The 19,900-nt window shown below is 42.1% G+C and overlaps 1 protein-coding gene across 1 annotated transcript; it reads left to right on the forward strand.

Moving 5' to 3' along the window:
* Nucleotides 1–12,259: 12,259 nt before the first annotated feature.
* On the forward strand, nt 12,260–19,538 carry dhcr7 (7-dehydrocholesterol reductase). Its single transcript, XM_085410944.1, has 8 exons — nt 12,260–12,374; nt 13,398–13,506; nt 15,675–15,897; nt 15,981–16,071; nt 16,240–16,453; nt 16,553–16,757; nt 17,960–18,091; nt 18,222–19,538. The coding sequence occupies exons 2-8, from the start codon at nt 13,418–13,420 to the stop codon at nt 18,684–18,686; spliced, it is 1,419 nt and encodes a 472-aa protein (XP_085267070.1). The 5' UTR covers nt 12,260–12,374; nt 13,398–13,417; the 3' UTR covers nt 18,687–19,538.
* The last annotated feature ends 362 nt before the right edge of the window (nt 19,539–19,900 follow it).

A 19,900-nucleotide genomic window follows, 5' to 3' on the forward strand; every position in this document is an offset into this window, starting at 1 on the left:
CTGAGTGCTGAAAATGCATGTATGTAAAAGGTCTGGGCTTCTCTGCTTACACTGCCATCTCTGAATCAAACCGTGACCTTGACCTGGTCAAAAATTGATCTGTAAGTATATGAAAGACAGATGTAGCTACCGTGATATAGTCCATTTGTCACCTCAAGCTGTCCATTTTCACCACAGCCATCTTGATTTTTTGTAACTGGTCTCCACTAGCAAGGATTAGATATATAACCAAGGAATTAAGGGACCCTGTACACTCATAGGTTAGCAACTTGTTAATCAGATGGTGAAGAATACCCTGCCATAGCCTTCTTTTTTATTCTAACTGGTTTTCTATTGAACATCATGAAACTACTTGAAACTACCAACAGAGGCTCTAAATATATCAGGATAGTGCTTTTACCTATGCAGGCTTTATCAATTTTCCTATACGATACGACAGATTTAAGCTAAAGTACACGAGACAATGTATTGTGGATACATTATATTATTTAAATTATTAGCAAAGAGCAATACTGAGACAATGGGACAGGCTGTCCCTGTGAACTTTCATATGATTAACTCATAAGAAAATGGATGAATGGATGGAGACACATAGCTTAAAGTCATTCTGAAATTAATTTGTATGTACATTTTTTGCAGATATACAGTAATAAGAATAAGCTGAGTATTGAATTTTTGTGCTAATGACAATGATAGTGAGACTAAGCAGGAGATTGGAGGGCGTGAGGATATTTATATCAGGACAGGGGTGGGGGTAAGGAGGAGGACAAACAGAAGAAAGAATCTGCTCTCATTAATTTTTCACTTTCATTTATTTGTAAATAATTTAAGAGCTATGTTGCACTGTGTCTATGATGCAGCATGGGCCTCACATGCAGAAGACACTGGCACACTCACAGCGAGCACACAGTTGTACACAGAGTATGCACGATCGAGAGTGGCACACGTATAAACAATATTCATAAATTCAGAACATTATACAGGCATATAGACCCACACATGCACTCTCCCAGGGGATCCGATTAGAGTAAAACATGTCAGGCAATGAGACAAACCCCCACCCCACCCCCAGGCCCAGCACCCATGCACCTTATGTGCCACGCCACCACTGCCAGTAGTTCTTTTTATAATAATCACGCAAACACGCAGAAACAGAGCACAGACCTTCCTCCATGCACTTTCATATTCATATTAACCTTTTCAGTTTGAATAATCCATGAATCATAAAGGGAACAGAGGCTTGAATGTCACAAAAGTAAAATCTAGACCCAGATAAGGACATTGTTAAAAAACATGTGCCACACATTTCATCTTAATGGTCTACCCAGCTGATGAGCCTGCATCACATCCAGGCAATCAGAAGGAGGAGATTAATGTGTGTGCATATGCATCTCTGGTCCATTTAACACATGGATTAAAACATTCCCAGTTATTAAAGTAATACAAAACAAATGATATACAATAATGGGCAATTTTAGGTTATGAGGGTTTGACACCTAACAGGTTTCGAAATACATTAATGTCAGTGAATGTCCTCACAAAGCCTTTATGTGCGAGCCTCTCATTACACACAGAGTGGAGCAGGAAGAAGTCAATGAAAAGTAAACAACAGCCATGAACAACAAATATAAAGAAAAATAAAAAAAGAAGCAGGAAAAAAAGATATAACAAGAACAACAGCTGTAATTTTAACTGACTGGGTTTCATTAATATGTGATCCTGGCCTACTAATATATCTTGTTCCTTATGAAACAATGTGAAATTTCCACAGGAATCCAAAAACAGAAAACCAAAAGTATTCAATGACTGAACTCCCTGAGAGCAGACTGACACATTTTTACATCAAATTTCACCTTTCACAAGGTAACAAAAGGTACCAACAGCACAAAACCTTTTCTTTCTCTCAGAGACAGCCATTGTGAAGTTTTGTTGACTGCTGCTTGGCCCAGATACATCACACTGTCTGGATACAGCATAGCAACAAGGCACCTGATCAAAGAGTATAGAAGAGAGGAGAGGAAAGACAGAAAGAGAATAAGGACTACAGAAACAGAAAACTGGTGAAAAACAAACATGTGGGAAATCGCAGAGGGAGATAAGGGAGGAATTACATGAAACGGAAGCAAGTATTAGAGACCACTAAACGAAACTGAAGAAAAGGAGAAAGATGGGGGTTATTTGAGACGTTAACACAAGAAACAGAGCTTTTCATCAGGGAGGCACTTGCAGAAGAGTCAAAATCAGGACTGAGTTCTTTTATCTTCTAGTCCTCCAAACACTGCAAAATAAACTTACAACCTTGTGTTTGAACGTGTAGAGTGACTTCATGCCCAGGCAGCCCCATCTATTTATTGTTATTAAATAGCTTCAGAAGATCTGTGTTTGGTGCTGATTGCATGGACAGGGTGATGCACTGCTGGAATCTCTAACATCCATCCATCTTCCTCCGCTTTATCAGGGGCTGGGTCGAGGGGGCAGCAGCCTAAGCAGAGGATCCCAGACCTCCCTCTCCCCATCCACCTCCTCTAGCTTATCCGGGGGAACACCAAAGCGTTCCCAGGCCAACCGAGAGATATAATCGCTCCAGTGTGTCCTGGGTCTGCCCCCCACCCGGTGGGACATGCCCGGAACACCTCACCCAAGAAGCGCCCAGGAGACATCCTTGTCAGATGTCCAAACCACCTCAGCTGGCTCCTTTCGATGTGGAGGAGCAGCGGCTCTACCCTGAGCCCCTCCCGGATGGCTGAACTTCTCACCCTATCGCTAAGGGAGAGGCCAGCCACCCTTCGGAAGAAGCTCATTTCCGCCGCTTGTATCGGCGATCTCGTTCTTTCGGTCACTACCCACAGCTTGTGGCCATAGGTGAGGGTAGGGACGTAGATCGACCTGTAAATTGAGAGCTTTGGACCGGTGCAGCGTCTGCATCACTGCGGCCGGAGCACCAATCCATCTATCAATCTCCAGCTCCCTTTCACCATAACTCGCAAACAAGACCCCAAGATACTTGAACTCCTCCACTTGGGGCAGGAACTCATCCCTGACCCGGAGTGGGGACTCTACCCGTTTCCGGCTGAGAACCATGGCCTCAGATTTGGAGGTGCTGATTCTCATTCCCGCTGCTTCACACTCGGCTGCGAACCGTTCCAGTGCGAGCTGGAGGCCATCACCCGATGAAGCCAAGAGAACCACATCATCTGCGAAAAGCAGAGACGAGATTCTGAGGCCAAGTGAAAGCCCTCCGCCACTTGGCTGCGCCTAGAAATCCTGTCCATAAAAATTATGAACAGAATCGGTGACAAAGGGCAGCCCTGGCAGAGCCCATAACCCACCGGGAATGAGTCCGACTTATTGCCGGCAATGCGAACCAAGCTCTTGCAACGGTTGTATAGGGATCGAATGGCCCATAGCAGGCAGGCACCCCATACTCCAGCAGCACCTCCCATAGGACACCACAAGGGACACGGTTGAATGCCTTCTCCAAGTCCACAAAACACATGTGGACTGATTGGGCAAACTCCCATGCGCCCTCAAGTATCCTTGAGAGGATAAAGAGCTGGTCCAGTGTTCTGCGACCAGGGCGAAAACAGCAGTGTTCCTCGTGTATCCGAGGTTCGACTAGCGGACGAACTCTCCTTTCCAGTTGTTGGAACACACCCTCCGGTCCCCCTTCTTAAAGATGGGGACCACCACCCCAGTCTGCCAGTCCAGGGGTACTGCTCCGGATCGCCACGCAACATTGTAGGGACAGCCCTACAACGTTCAGAGCCTTCAGGAACTCGGGGCGGACCTCATCCACACCAGGGGCTCTGCCACCAAGGAGTTGTTTAACTGCCTCAGTGACCTCGCCCCCAGAAATTGGCAGGTCATCCCCCTCATCCCCAGACTCTGCTTCCTCCTCGGAAGACATGTCAGTGAGATTAAGGAGGTCCTCGAAGTATTCCTTACACCGCCCGACAATTTTCTCAGTCGAAGTCAGCAGCACTCCGCCAGCACTATACACAGGTGGAGCACCGCTTTCCCCTCCTGAGACGCCTGAGGGTTTGCCAGAATGTCTTCGAGGCAGTCCAAAAGTCTTTTTCCATGGCCTCTCCAAACTCCTCCCACACCTGAGTTTTTGCTTCAGCCACTGCCCGAGCCGCATTCCGCTTGGCCTGTCGGTACCTGTCAGCTGCCTCCAAAGTCCCACAGGCTAACCAAGCCCGATAGGACTCCTTCTTCAGCCTGGTGTCTCCTTTCACCTCTGGTGTCCACCATTTGGTTCGGGGATTACCACCACGACAGGCACCAACCACCTTGCGGCCGCCGCTCAATGCAGCAGCTTCGGCAATGGAGATGCTGAATATGGTCCATTCAGACTCAATGTCCCCAGTCTACCTCGGAATGCTGTTGAAGCTCTGCCAGAGGTGTGCATTGAAGATCTCGCGGACTGGGGCCTCTGCTAGGCGTTCCCAGCACACCCTCACTACACGTTTAGGTGCACCGGGTCTGTCCAGCGTCCTCCCCCGCCACCTGATCCAACTCACCACCAGGTGGTGATCAGTTGACAGCTCAGCCCCTCTCTTTACCCCAGTGTCCAGAACATATGGTCACAGGTCTGGTGATACGATTACAAAATCAATCATCGACCTGCGGCCTAGAGCTTCCTGGTGCCACGTGCACTAGGGACACTCTTATGTTCGAACAAGGTGTTCGAACAAACTGTGATTTGCACAGAAGTCCAATAACAAAACACAGCTCGGGTTCAGATCAGAAAATGCCCCTCATCAGCTGTTCAGATTGCAAAAGTAGATAGACAAATAACCAGGACTCTCCTGTTCTGCAGCTTTTAATAATTACTGTTACTATCATTGTGTTTGCTTATATTAGTTTTCACATTCTGAAATCAGATCTAGGATTTACATTGTGTTAAGTCCTGTTCAAAAATGATCCAAACAGTTAACAGTGGGCAGTTAAATGATGCGATCATGTAGCATCTTTATACAACAATATCTAAAAGTAAATCATTGTTTTTTCCCATTATTTCCCTGAGGAACACTTATGATTCTAGTTGCAAAAACATCAGATCTAGGGGCTTACATGAGACATACCGGTTATTCAAAAAAAACAAACAAACCTATTTTGATATTCAGAAGATGGGGCCTGCTTTTTGGAAGGTTAGTAGACCTCAGATGTTTAATATAGGTTACAGCTGCTGTAGCTGGCTGACTGGGAAAAAGAACAGCAACAACTCATACCTCTAATACCACTTGGCCATATAGGGGGAGGTAGACCACTGAATTTTATGTTAGCAATAAAGACTCATATGGGAAAGTTAGACGCTCTTTGAGATATCCCAAAGATTTAGTCCTGTTAAGAGTCCCCTCCACAGCACTGACAATAAGGTGCATGTATGAATACACTCGGTGGCAGTTCTGAATGCATTCTGAACTCAGACTGATGTGTCTCTGTGTTTAGTTGGAGTTTATATAGCACTGGTATATGTTTTCTGTAATATTTATGTATGTAACAGCTGAGTTCTGCCATCTAGTGGCTGGGTTATGTACATGCATACATGAATGTTGAATCCTGAATCCAAACTGGAAGCTGGTTCCATAGAAGAGGGGCCTGAAAACTGAAGGCTCTGCCTCCCATCCTACTTTTAAATACTCTAGGAACAACAAGTAAGCCTGCAGTGTGAGAGCGAAGTACTCTAATAGGGTGATATGGTACTACAAGGTCATTAAGATAAGATGGGGCCTGATTATTTAAGACCTTGTATGTGAGGAGCAGGATTTTGAATTCAATTCTGGATTTAACAGGAAGCCAGTGAAGGGAAGCCAATACAGGAGAAATATGCTCTCTCTTTCTAGTCCCTGTCAGTACTCTTGCTGCAACATTTTGGATTAACTGAAGGCTTTTAATTGAGTTTTTAGGACTTCCTGATAATAATGAATTACAGTAGTCCAGCCTAGACGTAATAAATGCATGAACTAGTTTTTCAGCGTCACTCTAAAACAGGATATTTCTAATTTTAGAGATGTTGCACAAATGGAAGAAAGCAGTCTTACATATTTGTTTAATATATGCTTCATCTCTTTGCTCACGCTTAATCTCTTTGCTCTTGAATGCTTTGCTTCTTATATTGATTTTTATTGATTTTTACGCTGATTTTTTCCCTTTTTTCCGTGTGAGCTTACCTGCGATAACTTCTGGACACTTGTAGATCATTAGGACTAGAGTGTTCTTAACAGAAACAGCAACATTTTATGGTTACCTTATCCTCAGCGCTCCGTGTGTCTGTGGCCTAGACACAGCTGAAGCCTGATTACAGCGTCTGGGCACCGAGCAGCCTCAATAGCCTGGAAAGGTGCTAACCGCTAGGCTAACTAGCAACAAGATGCCTTCCCTCTCCACAGATGACTACCACAGCCTCCTGCAGAAGATTGCAGTACTGGAGACAAAAATTCATCGCTTAGAAGTAAACGTGGAGGTAAATGGACTGTGTGGAAATGAAACAACCTTGCCTTTGATTCAAAACAATGGCGATGAGCAAGCTAGTACACAGCTAAGGAGCACAGATAACATGACCAAGAAAGTAGACTCTGTGCATTATTATAAATCCTCAAGTGATAATCCCCCCTTAGACTGTCTTGGTGCAAAACCAAGACATAAATCATGTCTCCTGGAAGGGGGAGGACGTATCACAGGCAGGGCACAGCGAGCTGAAATCTCTGAAACCGACTGGCCTTCACTTCCTACGAGACAGAGAAGCTCTTCTACCCCTGTATACGGGAGGAAACAGGACTGGACAACCGTGAATAGGAAGGTTAACAACAAACCTCCAAAACAACTGAATGTGAAACTGCAGAACAGATTTGCTCCACTATCAAAGGACCCTGGATCTATATCGGACAACCATCCATCTAAAAGCAGCGAAATAAGGTCTGAAAATCTGTTGAAAAGTGAAAGGCCACAGGGAAAGCTAAAGGCTAGGCCTGAAACTCTGATTGTGGGTGACTCTGCCGTAAAGGATGTACAAAGGATGTGCGGTAAGAACACTAAAGTCCTCTGCTTTTCTAAGGATATGGTCAACAACCTGAAGGAGAGAATTCTTCAAATTGCAGATGAATATCCAACTGTGACAAACATTGTTCTGCATACAGGGTCAAACGTTGTGTCCAAACAACAGTCGGAGGTTCTGAAACGGGACTTTACTGGATTATTAAATACTGTAAACTCTCTGAATGCAGCTGTATTCATCAGTGGACCTGTACCGCCGGTCAGAGGAGGAGACGAGAGATTCAGCAGGTTGTTTACACTGAATAAATGGCTTATATCAGCATGTGCTGACCACTCAGTGCACTTTATCGACAACTTTAATATTTTTTGGGAACGCAGGCATCTGTTCAAAGCAAATGGATTTAATTTTAACAAGTCAGGGGTGAAACTGTTCACCTCCAACTTGTTTTATTCCATACGTCATCCATCCGTGCTTGGTGCCAAGGCTGAGATAAACGAGGAGTTATCTCATAAAGAGGAACAAACAGTACTCCAAGAACAGACAAAGCCCAGCAGAAACCTTGAGGAGGAGCTCCATTTGCCCCCACCCGGGAAGAGCCTCAGAAAGGAGAGACATCCATGGCATCTGAGGAAGAGCCTCAGAAAGGAGAGACATCTAAGGCAAGAAGAGGGGTCCCTATTTGCCTCCAACTCTCTCAACAACACCAACGACCAGGACAAGGGACCACGACCTTCCCCAGTCCCCCAAACCCCTGACAGGCCATCACCCTCCTCCCCCTCCCTTTCTCCCTCCTCCCCACACCTGAAATTCACTGAGGAGATGATGGAGCGGGTCAATGCTGGGCTCAGATCTACCCCCCGTCCCAATCCCTTTTTGTCCCCCATAAACCCCCCACCAGAGCGGCCAAAGGTTCGCCATCGAGCCCCACCCTCAACAGAGCAATTGAAGTCACATTGCCCAGCCTCGCCCCCCTTAGTTCCTCTTCATGCCCTGTCTCCGCAGTCTGATGCGTGATGTGTGAAGGGTCCGGGCTGTGAGGATTATGGCAGTGATGACTTTTCCCAGGAGAAGCTGGGACCCTGTTTACTAGAAGGTTTTAAAATTTCTGTACTTTTAGGTGACAGGAGACATGTGGCCTGGTCAAAACACAGAGAGCTGCACTCTAAAAGATCTTTAAACATAGTAAACATACCTTGTGTGCCACAGACTGCTCCCAAACACGAGGGGACAAGTAATACCTCTAAAACACTTAAGTTGGCTTTATTAAACATTAGATCTCTAGCTGGGAAAACATTTTTAATTAATGATTTAATCACTGAGCACAGCCTTGATTTTATGTTTTTAACTGAAACTTGGTTGGACCAAAGTAACAGTGGAGCTGTTCTCATCGAGACGACCCCTCCTAACTACAGTTTTATCAGTGAGGTCAGGGCGAGCAGGAGAGGAGGAGGGGTTGCTGTCTTATTTAATGAATCATTTCAATGTAAACAGCTATCTCCTGGAAGTTTTCAGTCTTTTGAATATGTGGCTTTACAGCTGAAGGCCCCATCCAAAGTTGTGTTTCTTAATGTTTACAGGCCTCCCAAATACTGCACAGACTTTTTTAATGACCTCAGTGAACTGCTGTCTGTGATCTGTGTTGATTTTGACTGTGTAATTATTGCTGGGGATTTTAACATTCATGTGGACAACCCTCAGGACAAAGGGACTAAAGACCTGAGTAACACTCTGGGCAACTTTGGGCTGACTCAGCATGTAACAGAGGCCACACATAATAGAGGACACACTCTTGACCTACTGATCTCCAAAGGCCTGAGCATTTCAAAGGTTACTGTGTCTGATGTGGGCCTGTCTGATCATTACTGTGTTTTCTTTGAAAGTAAAATCTCAGCCCACACAAATATATCAACAACAGTGATCACAAAACGGTGCATAACTGAAGACAGTAGTGCAATTTTTAACCAGGTCTTCCCATTAACACCTGACCTGCCCAGAGGGTCAGTCAATGAGCTCGTCAATAGCTTCAATGCTAACATGTTAAATGTAATGGACACTATTGCTCCCATTAAGGTGAAGGTTATCTCTGGAAGGAAAAAGTCTCCATGGAGAAACTCCACACTGGTGAAAAATGAAAAAAAGAGAGTGTAGGAAAGCTGAGCGCAGATGGAGAAAAACAAACCTCCAGGTTCATTATGACATTTATAAAGAGAAACTTCACAATTATAATTTACAACTGAGGAATGCAAGGAGGTCCTACTTCTCTGACATCATCACTAAAAACAGCCATAATGCTCGGGTCTTATTTTCTACAGTTGACAGGCTAACAAACCCTCCTGTGCCAGTGGCAGCTGAACTTCATTCGACCATGGCCTGCAATGACTTTGCCAAATTCTTCACTGAAAAAATCCAAAAAATTAGACAAGCAATTGGTACATCAACAGCAGATCCAGGATATGTACTGTGTCCACCAAAAAACTGTTTAAACACCATGAAACAGTTTCAACCTATTAACAGCAAAGACCTGGAGGACATCTTAGGTCAACTGAACTCCTCCTCCTGCTGTTTAGATGTCCTGCCAACAAGTTTTTTCAAAAAGGTCTCAAAGACTTTAGAGTCAGACCTGTTACAGATCGTCAACTTTTCTTTATTATCAGGTGTGTTTCCAGAATCACTAAAAACTGCTGTAATCAAACCTATACTGAAAAAGGACAATCTTGACAAGACACAAAAGAACAACTACAGGCCGATCTCAAATCTCCCGTTTTTAAGTAAGATCATTGAAAAAGCAGTTTCTCAACAGCTCAGTTACTTCTTAAAACAGAATAACTGCTACGATGCCTTCCAGTCAGGTTTTAGACAGAACCACAGCACTGAAACCGCTCTGACCAAAGTGTTTAATGACATATGTCTGAATACAGACAGTGGAAAAATGTCAGTCCTAGTTTTACTGGATCTCAGTGCAGCATTTGATACAGTTGACCACAACATATTACTCAAACGACTGGAGAACTGGACAGGTCTTTCAGGAACTGTACTAAACTGGTTCAAAACATACGTAGAAAACAGGAAATACTTTGTATCAATAGGTAACTTCACATCTGAGCAGACAAGTATCACATGTGGAGTTCCCCAAGGTTCCATCTTGGGACCCCTTCTGTTTAACATCTACATGCTCCCACTGGCACAGATTATAAACAACAACAAAATAAACTATCACAGCTATGCAGATGACACACAAATATATATCACAATGTCACCAGGAGACCGAGGCCCTGTACAGGCTCTTGGTAAATGCATTGAGGAAATCAATGACTGGTTGTGCCACAATTTTCTCCAGCTAAACAAAAACAAAACTGAGGTAATAGTCTTTGGCGCCAAAGAAAAACGATTACAGGTCACCAGAGAACTTCAATCTATACATCTAAAAACCACAAACCAGGCGAGAAATTTGGGTGTAGTGATGGATGCAGACCTAAACTTAGAAAAACACATTAAGACAATAACAAAGTCAGCTTACTATCACCTCAAGAATATATCAAGGATAAAAGATCTGATGTCTCAACAGGACCTGGAAAAACTAGTCCATGCATTCATCTTTAGTAGGCTTGATTACTGTAACAGCATCTTTACAGGTCTACCTAAAAAATCAGTCAGACAACTACAGCTCATTCAGAACTCTGCTGCTCGAGTCCTCACTAAGACCAAAAAAGTGGACCACATCAGTCCAGCTCTGAGGTCCTTACACTGGCTGCCTGTCCGTCAGAGGATAGACTTTAAAGTTCTGATGCTGGCCTATAAAGCTCTGAATGGTTTAGGACCAAAATACATCAATGACCTCCTGACCCAGTATGAACCATCCAGATCCCTCAGGTCATCTGGATCCGGTCTTTTATCAGTTCCCAGAGTCAGAACCAGACACGGAGAAGCTGCATTCAGCTTTTATGCTCCTTATATCTGGAACAAACTCCCAGAAAGCCTCAGATCAGCTGAAACACTCAGTTTATTTAAATCCAGGTTGAAGACTCACCTATTCTCAGCTGCATTTGAATAAAGCACCAAATCCACACTTTAAGCTTAAATTTCAAAACTTACATTTAACTACTGATTTTATCTACTGTTCTGATTTTATCTGTTTTGATTTTATATACTGTTGTTTGTTTGTTTGTTTGTTTGTTTGTTTGTTAATTAGTTAGTTAGTTTATTTGCTTGTTTTATTCAATTTTAAATCATGCTTTTTATTTGTTCCTGTTTCTAATGTCTCTGTAAAGCACTTTGAATCACCTTGTTGTTGAATTGTGCTATACAAATAAACTTGCCTTGCCTTGCCTTGCCTAATATGTGCATTGAAGGATATATCCTGGTCAAAACGGATTTCCCAGAAAAAGATTTCTGGATGTTTTTATGACAGAATTCTGCCTGTTTTAATGCTGCCTCAGGTGTCTGAAGATCACTGACATCCAATACTGATTTATCTAATTCTCTGAATTTTTTTTCTTTTTGTTTATTTTTGAAAATTGATGAACCTGTACCTGTACTACTAAGAAACTCTTTAAAAAAGGAAAAAAATAAACTCCTCTGAGATGCTATTTTTATACTGGTTATGTTAATGATCTGTTGTCTTATTTAGTGGCAAAATGTTCCTCCAGTTGTTTTTCAGTAGGTCTCCCAGCTTTGTTGACACATGCTGCTACCATCAGATTCAAAATGACCAAGTTTTTTTTTTTAATGAAATTATAAAATTCCTGCACTTAAACATTTGGTATCTTCTCTTGTCATTGTACTTCATTTTTACTTCCAATTTGCACAGCCTCTCAACCTTTTTTGGGAATTGAAATGACCATATTTATTTTCTTCTTTAATTTTTTAATTAGTTTTAAAAAAACACTTTTAAAACATTTTTAAAAGTTATTATTAGTTATTTACTTGAAAAGAGACCCAAATCTGTCGTGTATCGATGTCAACACAATAATTGAATAATTGTCTGTCATTTTCTTACATATATCTTGAGTATTATTGTAATTAACATTTAAAAAAAAACCCAAAAAACATTTACTTTTTAATCCTCAAATGTCAAAGGGCAGAGAATGTGTGTGTCGGAAGTTTGTTGTCTAGTCTTTCTGAACCATTCAACCACAAGTGACGCTATCAGGCGCTTGTGGCTCCAGTCAGCATCACCCAATCACTAATCAGAATCTCTTCCCGTGCCCGCCTTCTCTTGATTGGCATTGGCTGACTCTGACAACTTAATGGCGCTATAGGCGGAGTCTGTAACTGAACGGTGAGCTCTCTCCAGCTGTTATTCTATAACCAACACCTGGGCAAGAGGAAAGGAGTGGAGAGAAGGTTGTCCCTCATTTGTTACGGTTATCTACAGGTGAGTGGGTCACGGTGCATTTGTGTAGCGTGTGTTTAACGGTATTCCGTGAATAAATTGTGAGTGTGCTTTTTAAAATCCACTGTACATGGAACAAAGGACGCAGTTATTTCTGTATGGACACGGTAGATTAAGTTTGCATTATGGGAAGTGGATCTTGCAAGACAGACAGACGTATGTACTGAACAATCATACTATCAACACATAATCCGGAAATTAAAGGTTTTGTTTACGTTATACAACGATGGGTTTCCCCCTCCCCCGTCAGATTTAGCTTTCTACAGGAAGCTGCTAAAAACAGCGTGTTTTTACTTGTTTGGACTATATACATGAAAGCCTTAAGTGTTTTAAACTGAAGTTTTCCAGTTTTATTGTTATTGTAGCTTTAGTGCTGCAGAACGGTGTGCATTTGTGTTACTCATGTTTGTGGGGCGGTTCACAGGGTCACATTCTGGGGATCCGCCCCCTGTTTGTGCAGGTAATGCAAATTCCTGGAAAGTAAGTTTTAGTACTTACCTTTTTTAGCTTAGGATGGGTTACAGTTACGTTTACTGTAAAGCAACAGTGCATGAATGCATGACACGGAGGAGACGTGACTGTGTCTGTGTGTGAAAGAGAGAAGCGAAAATGAAACCGATGCAAAGAAGAATAAAAGATTTCATGCCATCAGGTTTCCTGTTAAACGAGTTGGGTCTGTCTGTTATCGCACATCTCCAAGGATTTGCACTTTATTCCTCCAATTAGCACATTATCTGTTTAGAAACGTGCAGCCTGTGGAGTAAGCTGCATGATTAGATTTGCAGTGAGACTGTGACTCTGGAGGGTTTGTTCAGCAAGTACACACAAAAGAGTCAATATGTGAACTGGAAGGTAACATCTGTTTGGTTAATAACAGGCTGTTACTTACTGCTGGTACATTCAGTGAAAGTTACTGAGTATCTGACCGACTTACCACAGTGGTGCACAACGTGCAGCACATTTGTAGATAACAGATTGTAAACTAATAGCACAATTCTTCACCAGAGTTGAGTGGAGCAGTGACCATGGAGACCACCAGGAGACGACCGCAGCACAGTGCCAATGGGAAAAGATCTGAACAGAAGGAGCAGCTAGCACAGTGGGGGAGAGCGTGGTGAGTCGAATTCACTGAAAAAACACCCTAAATTTTCCTTGGCAGTTTTGACAAACTTCTCAGAAAGTCCTAAAAAAGTTGTTGAGAGTCTTTCCTGCAAACAATCTACTCGGACATTAAAAACATATAATCTTTGTTTATCATATAGTCAGAAATAATGTTAAAATGCATAGACGTGTTTGGCTTAAATATACACAGAGCAGTCTTGACACAGAGTTTAATTACTCCATGAAATGCATTTTTTAAGCCAGGAGAACACAGACCTTAAAAATGAACTGTCTTAAGCTCTAAAATTTAAAAACAAAAACGCTTCAATTAAACGGTGCTACTATTTCCTCACTCTCTACACATGCAATTGCATTTATTTATTTATCTGAAACAAGCTGCAGTCGAACCCTTATCTCACTATTATGATCATAATGTAAGCATGTCTACATTCATGTACAGGATGATGAAAGAGTCTTTAAATACCACTTGGTATTTTGGTTGGTTTTTAACTGACATCAGTAAGTGATTTCAAGTTTAGTCTTGAGTTTTAAGACCAAAGTGCTGTTGCATTTAACTTTTGATGACAAAGTAAAGTTTGAGGACCGCCAGAAATTTTCTACTGAGATTAAGACTATAAAAAAAAAACCCAAAAAACTGAAATCTTCCACAAACTATAAATGGAAACACTGACACACCGCTTTTTCAGCAACATCCTGGAACAATTTGTTAAACAAGTCCATGAAATTCAGAACACAATCTTCAGACTTATCTGGGTCATTGGGATATGGCATCATAAACGGTTTGATCAACACATCATATATTCATGGCACACAAATGAGCCTTGGTACAAAGCTGGGAGAAGACACACAGATATGTAAACAGAGAGTAATGCACCAGGGGGAAGTGGTTAGATTAAAAATTAATCAGAATGTATGTCTGAGGCTAATGAGACTGTCGTTACTTTGACAAGTGTTTGATCATAAACACATTATTGTCACAAACTGGAGCTGATGATGACTTTAGATGAAATATTAAGCTGTTAATTACTATGTATAACCCAAAATAAATGTCAGTCTATCCTATGATTTTTTTTTTTTTTTATTTCCCTGAAAACACAAGGAGAGCAGCACTCATTACAGTTCACGTTCACCTGCTGCAAATATGTCGTCAGGTATGCTGGTACGGAACATTTTGTTGTTTCCCAGTTTAACAACCAGGCTGGTCTGCGAGTCTCTGCAGTCATCTCTGTGGTACATCAGTGCAGAATCGATCCATCAATTTATTTAGAGACAATAACTGCAGCTTTAGGATTTGTCACCTGGAGACCATAAATATCTACAATAAGACCAGTCAAATGATATTTACCTGCTGGTGATGAAGGATGAGCTGCTAAGGAGCAAAAGTGATCACCTGGGCAAGCGAAGGTCAGTGTAAAATTTCGAGCCAGTCCGTTAAACAGTTTTTGATCGATTTCAGACTGACAGTCGGTCATTACCGAAGCCACAGAGCTGACATGGCTAAGATGGTTTCCCTTGCAGAAATGATGCTTGACTAAGAAATGAAAGTTTAATGATAATCCACAAAAAAAACTGCATAATTCCCTTTTTTGTTGAATCATGTGATGTTTGGTAGAAGTTGTACTCTTCACATGTGTAATGCAAGAGAATAAAAAACAGCTGCATTCCATTTTGGTGCTCTTTTGTTCTAGTTTCCTGTTATTGTGCAAACCAGCTTCATGGAACCAAGTCATGAAGCACGTCCCCCGCGAGCCTGCAAAGGATAACCGGAAGAGAATGGATAGATGGATTTATTTTGTTGTAATTCTTCCTCGTAATCTTTTGCCTTTTCCATCAGTCAGGTTTTATTCTGATTGGTACTAAAATGGAGTTTTATCTTAGCAATTATTTTGTTTAACCAATACATGTTTAATTTTAGGAATTATTCATAATACATAGTTTATAGGTTAAAAAACCCCAAAACAAAATAAACTTCAGTTTCCTATGCAGTACCGTAAAGTACCTCTAGGGGGTCCTATCACCCTTATTTAAGAGAGGCTCAAAGTATTTAGGTTTAGAGTACTGCACTCACATTTCACATTTAGAGAAATATGAAACAGGTGAATAATGTTTCAGCTTGAAGTCTTCACACTGTATCTGTGTGCATGTATGATCTGTTCACAGGGAGGTGGACTGGTTTTCCCTCATCAGTGTAATCGGCCTCCTTTGCTTTGCCCCTTTCATTGTCTTCTACTTTGTGATGGCCTGTGATCAGTATGAGTGCTCCATCACCCAGCCTGTGTTGGATCTGTACCAAGGAGAGGCCACCCTGCTCTCCATTTGGGCCCGGGCACCCTCCTTCTCATGGTCAGCTGCTAAGATCTATGCCATCTGGGTGAGCTTCCAGGTAAGCAGGGGAGTTTGAGGGCAGTGTAACTCAAAGAAACTGTCTGTTGTCTTTTAATTCAAATGCTCTGTGTTTTCCTTTAGGTGTTCCTGTACATGTGTTTTCCTGATATTACCCACAAGTTCATCCCTGGCTATGTTGGTGGTGTGCAGGAAGGAGCACGAACCCCAGCTGGTGATTAACAGATTAACACACACATACACCCACTCATCAGTCCACAGCACTTGTTTAATTATGAGGACCTGTTTTATACCCATGCCTGTGAAAAGATTAATAGATTTTGGCTTTTATTATCAAAGCAGTATGTAGAAATAGTTGTCTTTTTTTTTCTCTGTTCACAAGGCCTGATTAACAAGTATGAGATCAATGGACTGCAGTGCTGGCTCATCACTCATGCACTGTGGTTTGCCAACGCACATTATTTCCACTGGTTTTCTCCCACGATCATATTCGACAACTGGATCCCCCTGCTGTGGTGCACTAACATACTGGGCTATGCTGTGTCCACGTTTGCTTTCATAAAAGCGCATCTTTTCCCCACCAACGCTGAGGACTGGTGAGTACTGATGCACACGTGTCACTGAGGTAGGAGGAGCAGAAATTTAAAGCAACTTTTTGAACATGTTTTCTTCCATCTCTGTTTCTGACTATACAGCAAGTTCACAGGGAACATCTTCTATAACTACATGATGGGTATTGAGTTCAACCCCCGCATAGGCAAGTGGTTTGACTTCAAGTTATTCTTCAACGGCCGGCCCGGCATCGTAGCCTGGACTCTAATCAATCTGTCCTACATGGCCAAGCAACAAGAACTCTACGGTTACATCACCAACTCCATGATCCTGGTGAATGTACTGCAGGTAAGACGAGGTTTAAATTAAATGAATCTTCTTTCGCAATTTCAGGTGAAAGTTGAATGATTTAAGAGGATATTTTTATACTTGCACTGCTAGAGTGGCTTTGCAAGGTTTACGGTTCAAAATCATTCTTATTTAGTCTTGTTGCAGCCCTGAAATGAGTGTTTTTTAGCTCCAGATTTGCTGCCTCTATTCAAAGAAGCTTTAACTAGTTGTATGTCTGAGAAGGCCATATTGTAGGTATTTGCACTCACTGACATCATAATGAACCAAGGGGAAAAAAATGTTTTCATCGAGCTTTGGATAAAACCTCCTCAAGATGCTCATGAATTCCTGTAAGCAGGAAAAGCCCTGATGTGTCCTACTTTCACAGTGCTCCTTGGTCAGCAGTCTTCTGTTGGCAGCTCTAAAGCCCAGTCATATTATAACAGGTGAACTATGGCTGCGGACTGATTAACCTGAGCAAGCCTCTGATGAGTAGATTAGATAGTGTCACCTGTTTCAGTGGTAGAATGCAACTCAGCAGATCTTTGGTACAGACTGTGTTCAATGACAGAAGGTCAGGTTTAACTTACCTTCGATTGCTGACATAGAAATAAACTAGATCTGTAAATATTAATTCTTTCTTTTACATTTCTATTTTTTCAGAATTTAATTAAATGTTTCTACTATCTCAAACTTTTTGTCAATATCCGGGTTTATATCCTAGTACAACAAGTTTATCTAACCCACCGTATGCTGTGAAACTTAAAATACAACAGAGCATTGCATCCTTCATGTTCACGTCAAGGTTGTGTGTAGATGTGCATGATATATTTCCAACATGTTTCATTAAAGCGGACCCATAATGCTGAAAGACATTTTTATTCTTGAGCTCTCTTTACTTTACCTCTCAGTTCATCCTCAGCCTGATTTTGATTTAGTTCCTCTCTCTTAAAGGTCACTCTCCCTTATAAACAGAGTTTGAACAAGAGGTGGGCGGTGCTTCTGTGCTCACACTTAGTGCTGTGTGTCTGAGATGACCGTATTAGGAATAGTACGAAGCCTGCCTGAAACTGAGCATATATGACTTTGAAGCCGAAGCTTTTGGCTCACTGAGGCTATTTTAGTTTTGGGCGACTTTAAAGAAAACCTTTGTTGGATGAAAATCGAAGCAACTGAAGTCTAAAGCTGCAATTTGAGTAAAAAGCCTCTGCTTCTGATAGGCTATTTATGTACTGGACTTCTTCTGGAATGAGGCGTGGTACCTGAAGACCATCGATATCTGTCATGACCACTTTGGATGGTATCTGGGCTGGGGAGACTGTGTTTGGCTGCCATACCTCTACACACTGCAGGTAACAAATATATAGATGGTAACACTCAAAAACACACAAGATCAAACTTCATCAGTGTTACTTTTCTCATACTCTTACCTTGATAATCAGATGGCTTCCATTAAGAATGAATGCGTTTGTTTCTCTTCAGGGTCTGTACCTGGTGTACCACCCAGTTCAGCTCTCCGATGCCCACGCCCTCGCCGTCTTGCTGCTCGGCCTCGTTGGGTATTACATCTTTCGCTCCACCAACCACCAGAAGGATCTGTTCCGCCGCACAGAGGGCTCCTGCTCCATCTGGGGCCGCAAACCAACATGGATTGAGTGCACATATCGCTCCGCCGATGGCGGCATGCACCGCAGCAAGCTCCTGACCTCAGGCTTCTGGGGCGTGGCCCGGCACTTCAACTACACCGGTGACCTGATGGGCTCTCTGGCCTATTGTGCCTCGTGTGGTTTCGGCCACATACTTCCATATTTCTACATTGTTTACATGACTATCTTGCTGGTCCACCGCTGTGTTCGCGATGAACACCGCTGCAGCAGCAAGTATGGCAAAGACTGGAAACGGTACACCGATGCCGTGCCTTCCCGGCTCATTCCTGGAGTGTTTTAGAGCGTGGAAGGGTTGGGGGAATAATGGGAGGAAGGAAGGGTGAGCGGGGAAAAGATAAATAAATACAGAAATTTTGAAATGCTATTAGGTTAGCATGATAAACATGAATTTTTACACATCGGGAATACATCATTGAACACTCTGCACATGTGCTGTATTTTTATACATGGTGCCTGTATTACATGTGTGTATGCAGGCAGAGTAGATGTATTGCTGTAACTTTCGCCTCACTAAAGACAGTTTGATGCAAATCTATTTTCTTTAAGCTCTGACGATTTCAAACACCTTTTTTTACCAGAAGGACCAAACACAGCCTGACCAGCTCACACCAAAATCAGGAGCATATACAGCTAGTTCTGTAATTCCTTTTTTTTTCTCCAACTACACAATGCTGTGGTTTGTGTATGGGTGATTGATATGACAGTCATTTATCAAAAGTAAGTTTTGATTACAATTTATCTCCTGGGAATTTCTTTCATAAGTTTTTAAGATGACGTATAGCTCTGAATGACTTAATAGCTGGCTCTATTCACAGGTTCACTGAAAACAAGCCTTTTTTATATGAAGGTTGTTTTATGGTGTCACATTGTTCATTAGCATTTGCAAGATTCTCATTTCTAACCAGCAGGAGAATTTTGTTACACGAGCCAGGTTGTGTAATGGTTTATCTTGTTGGTGAATGTTTTTGGGGGGTTTATTTTTTTTCAGCATGCTCACATATACTGGCCTTGACTCATTTTAAGACTCATTAAGGATCATGGAAATGACACAGCTGAACAACAATAAAATGCACTTTCTGTTTTTTTTAAGTCTATAAAGAATTAAACTTAAAGAATTAAAATGTTAAAAATATCAGTCTATTAATGTCCATCCTCTTCCAATTAACACATAAAGACAGAAAACCGTTTGCGCTCACATTTCCACCTATGAGCAACTTAGAATCATATATCTGACCTAACCGCACTAATTGCATTTCTGTAGACTGTGGGAGGAAGCTGAGTATCCACGCATCACGAAGAGAACATAGAAACTCCACCTAGAAACACCCCAGCCAGATGGTGGAGTCTAACTCAGGCAACAGTGCCACTGCGCCACCGTGCGGCCCATCAATCAATGAATACATTTTATTCACTTGGTTTATAAATTAATTATTCAGAAACTTGCATCATAATCAAATATCAAGACAATTCTACATATATCAGTTGTGAAGGAAC

This window comes from Rhamphochromis longiceps, linkage group LG1 (genome assembly GCF_057381845.1).
Source record: "Rhamphochromis longiceps isolate RC_006_pf linkage group LG1, R_longiceps_female_GT1.1, whole genome shotgun sequence".
NCBI classification, from domain to species: domain Eukaryota; kingdom Metazoa; phylum Chordata; class Actinopteri; order Cichliformes; family Cichlidae; genus Rhamphochromis; species Rhamphochromis longiceps.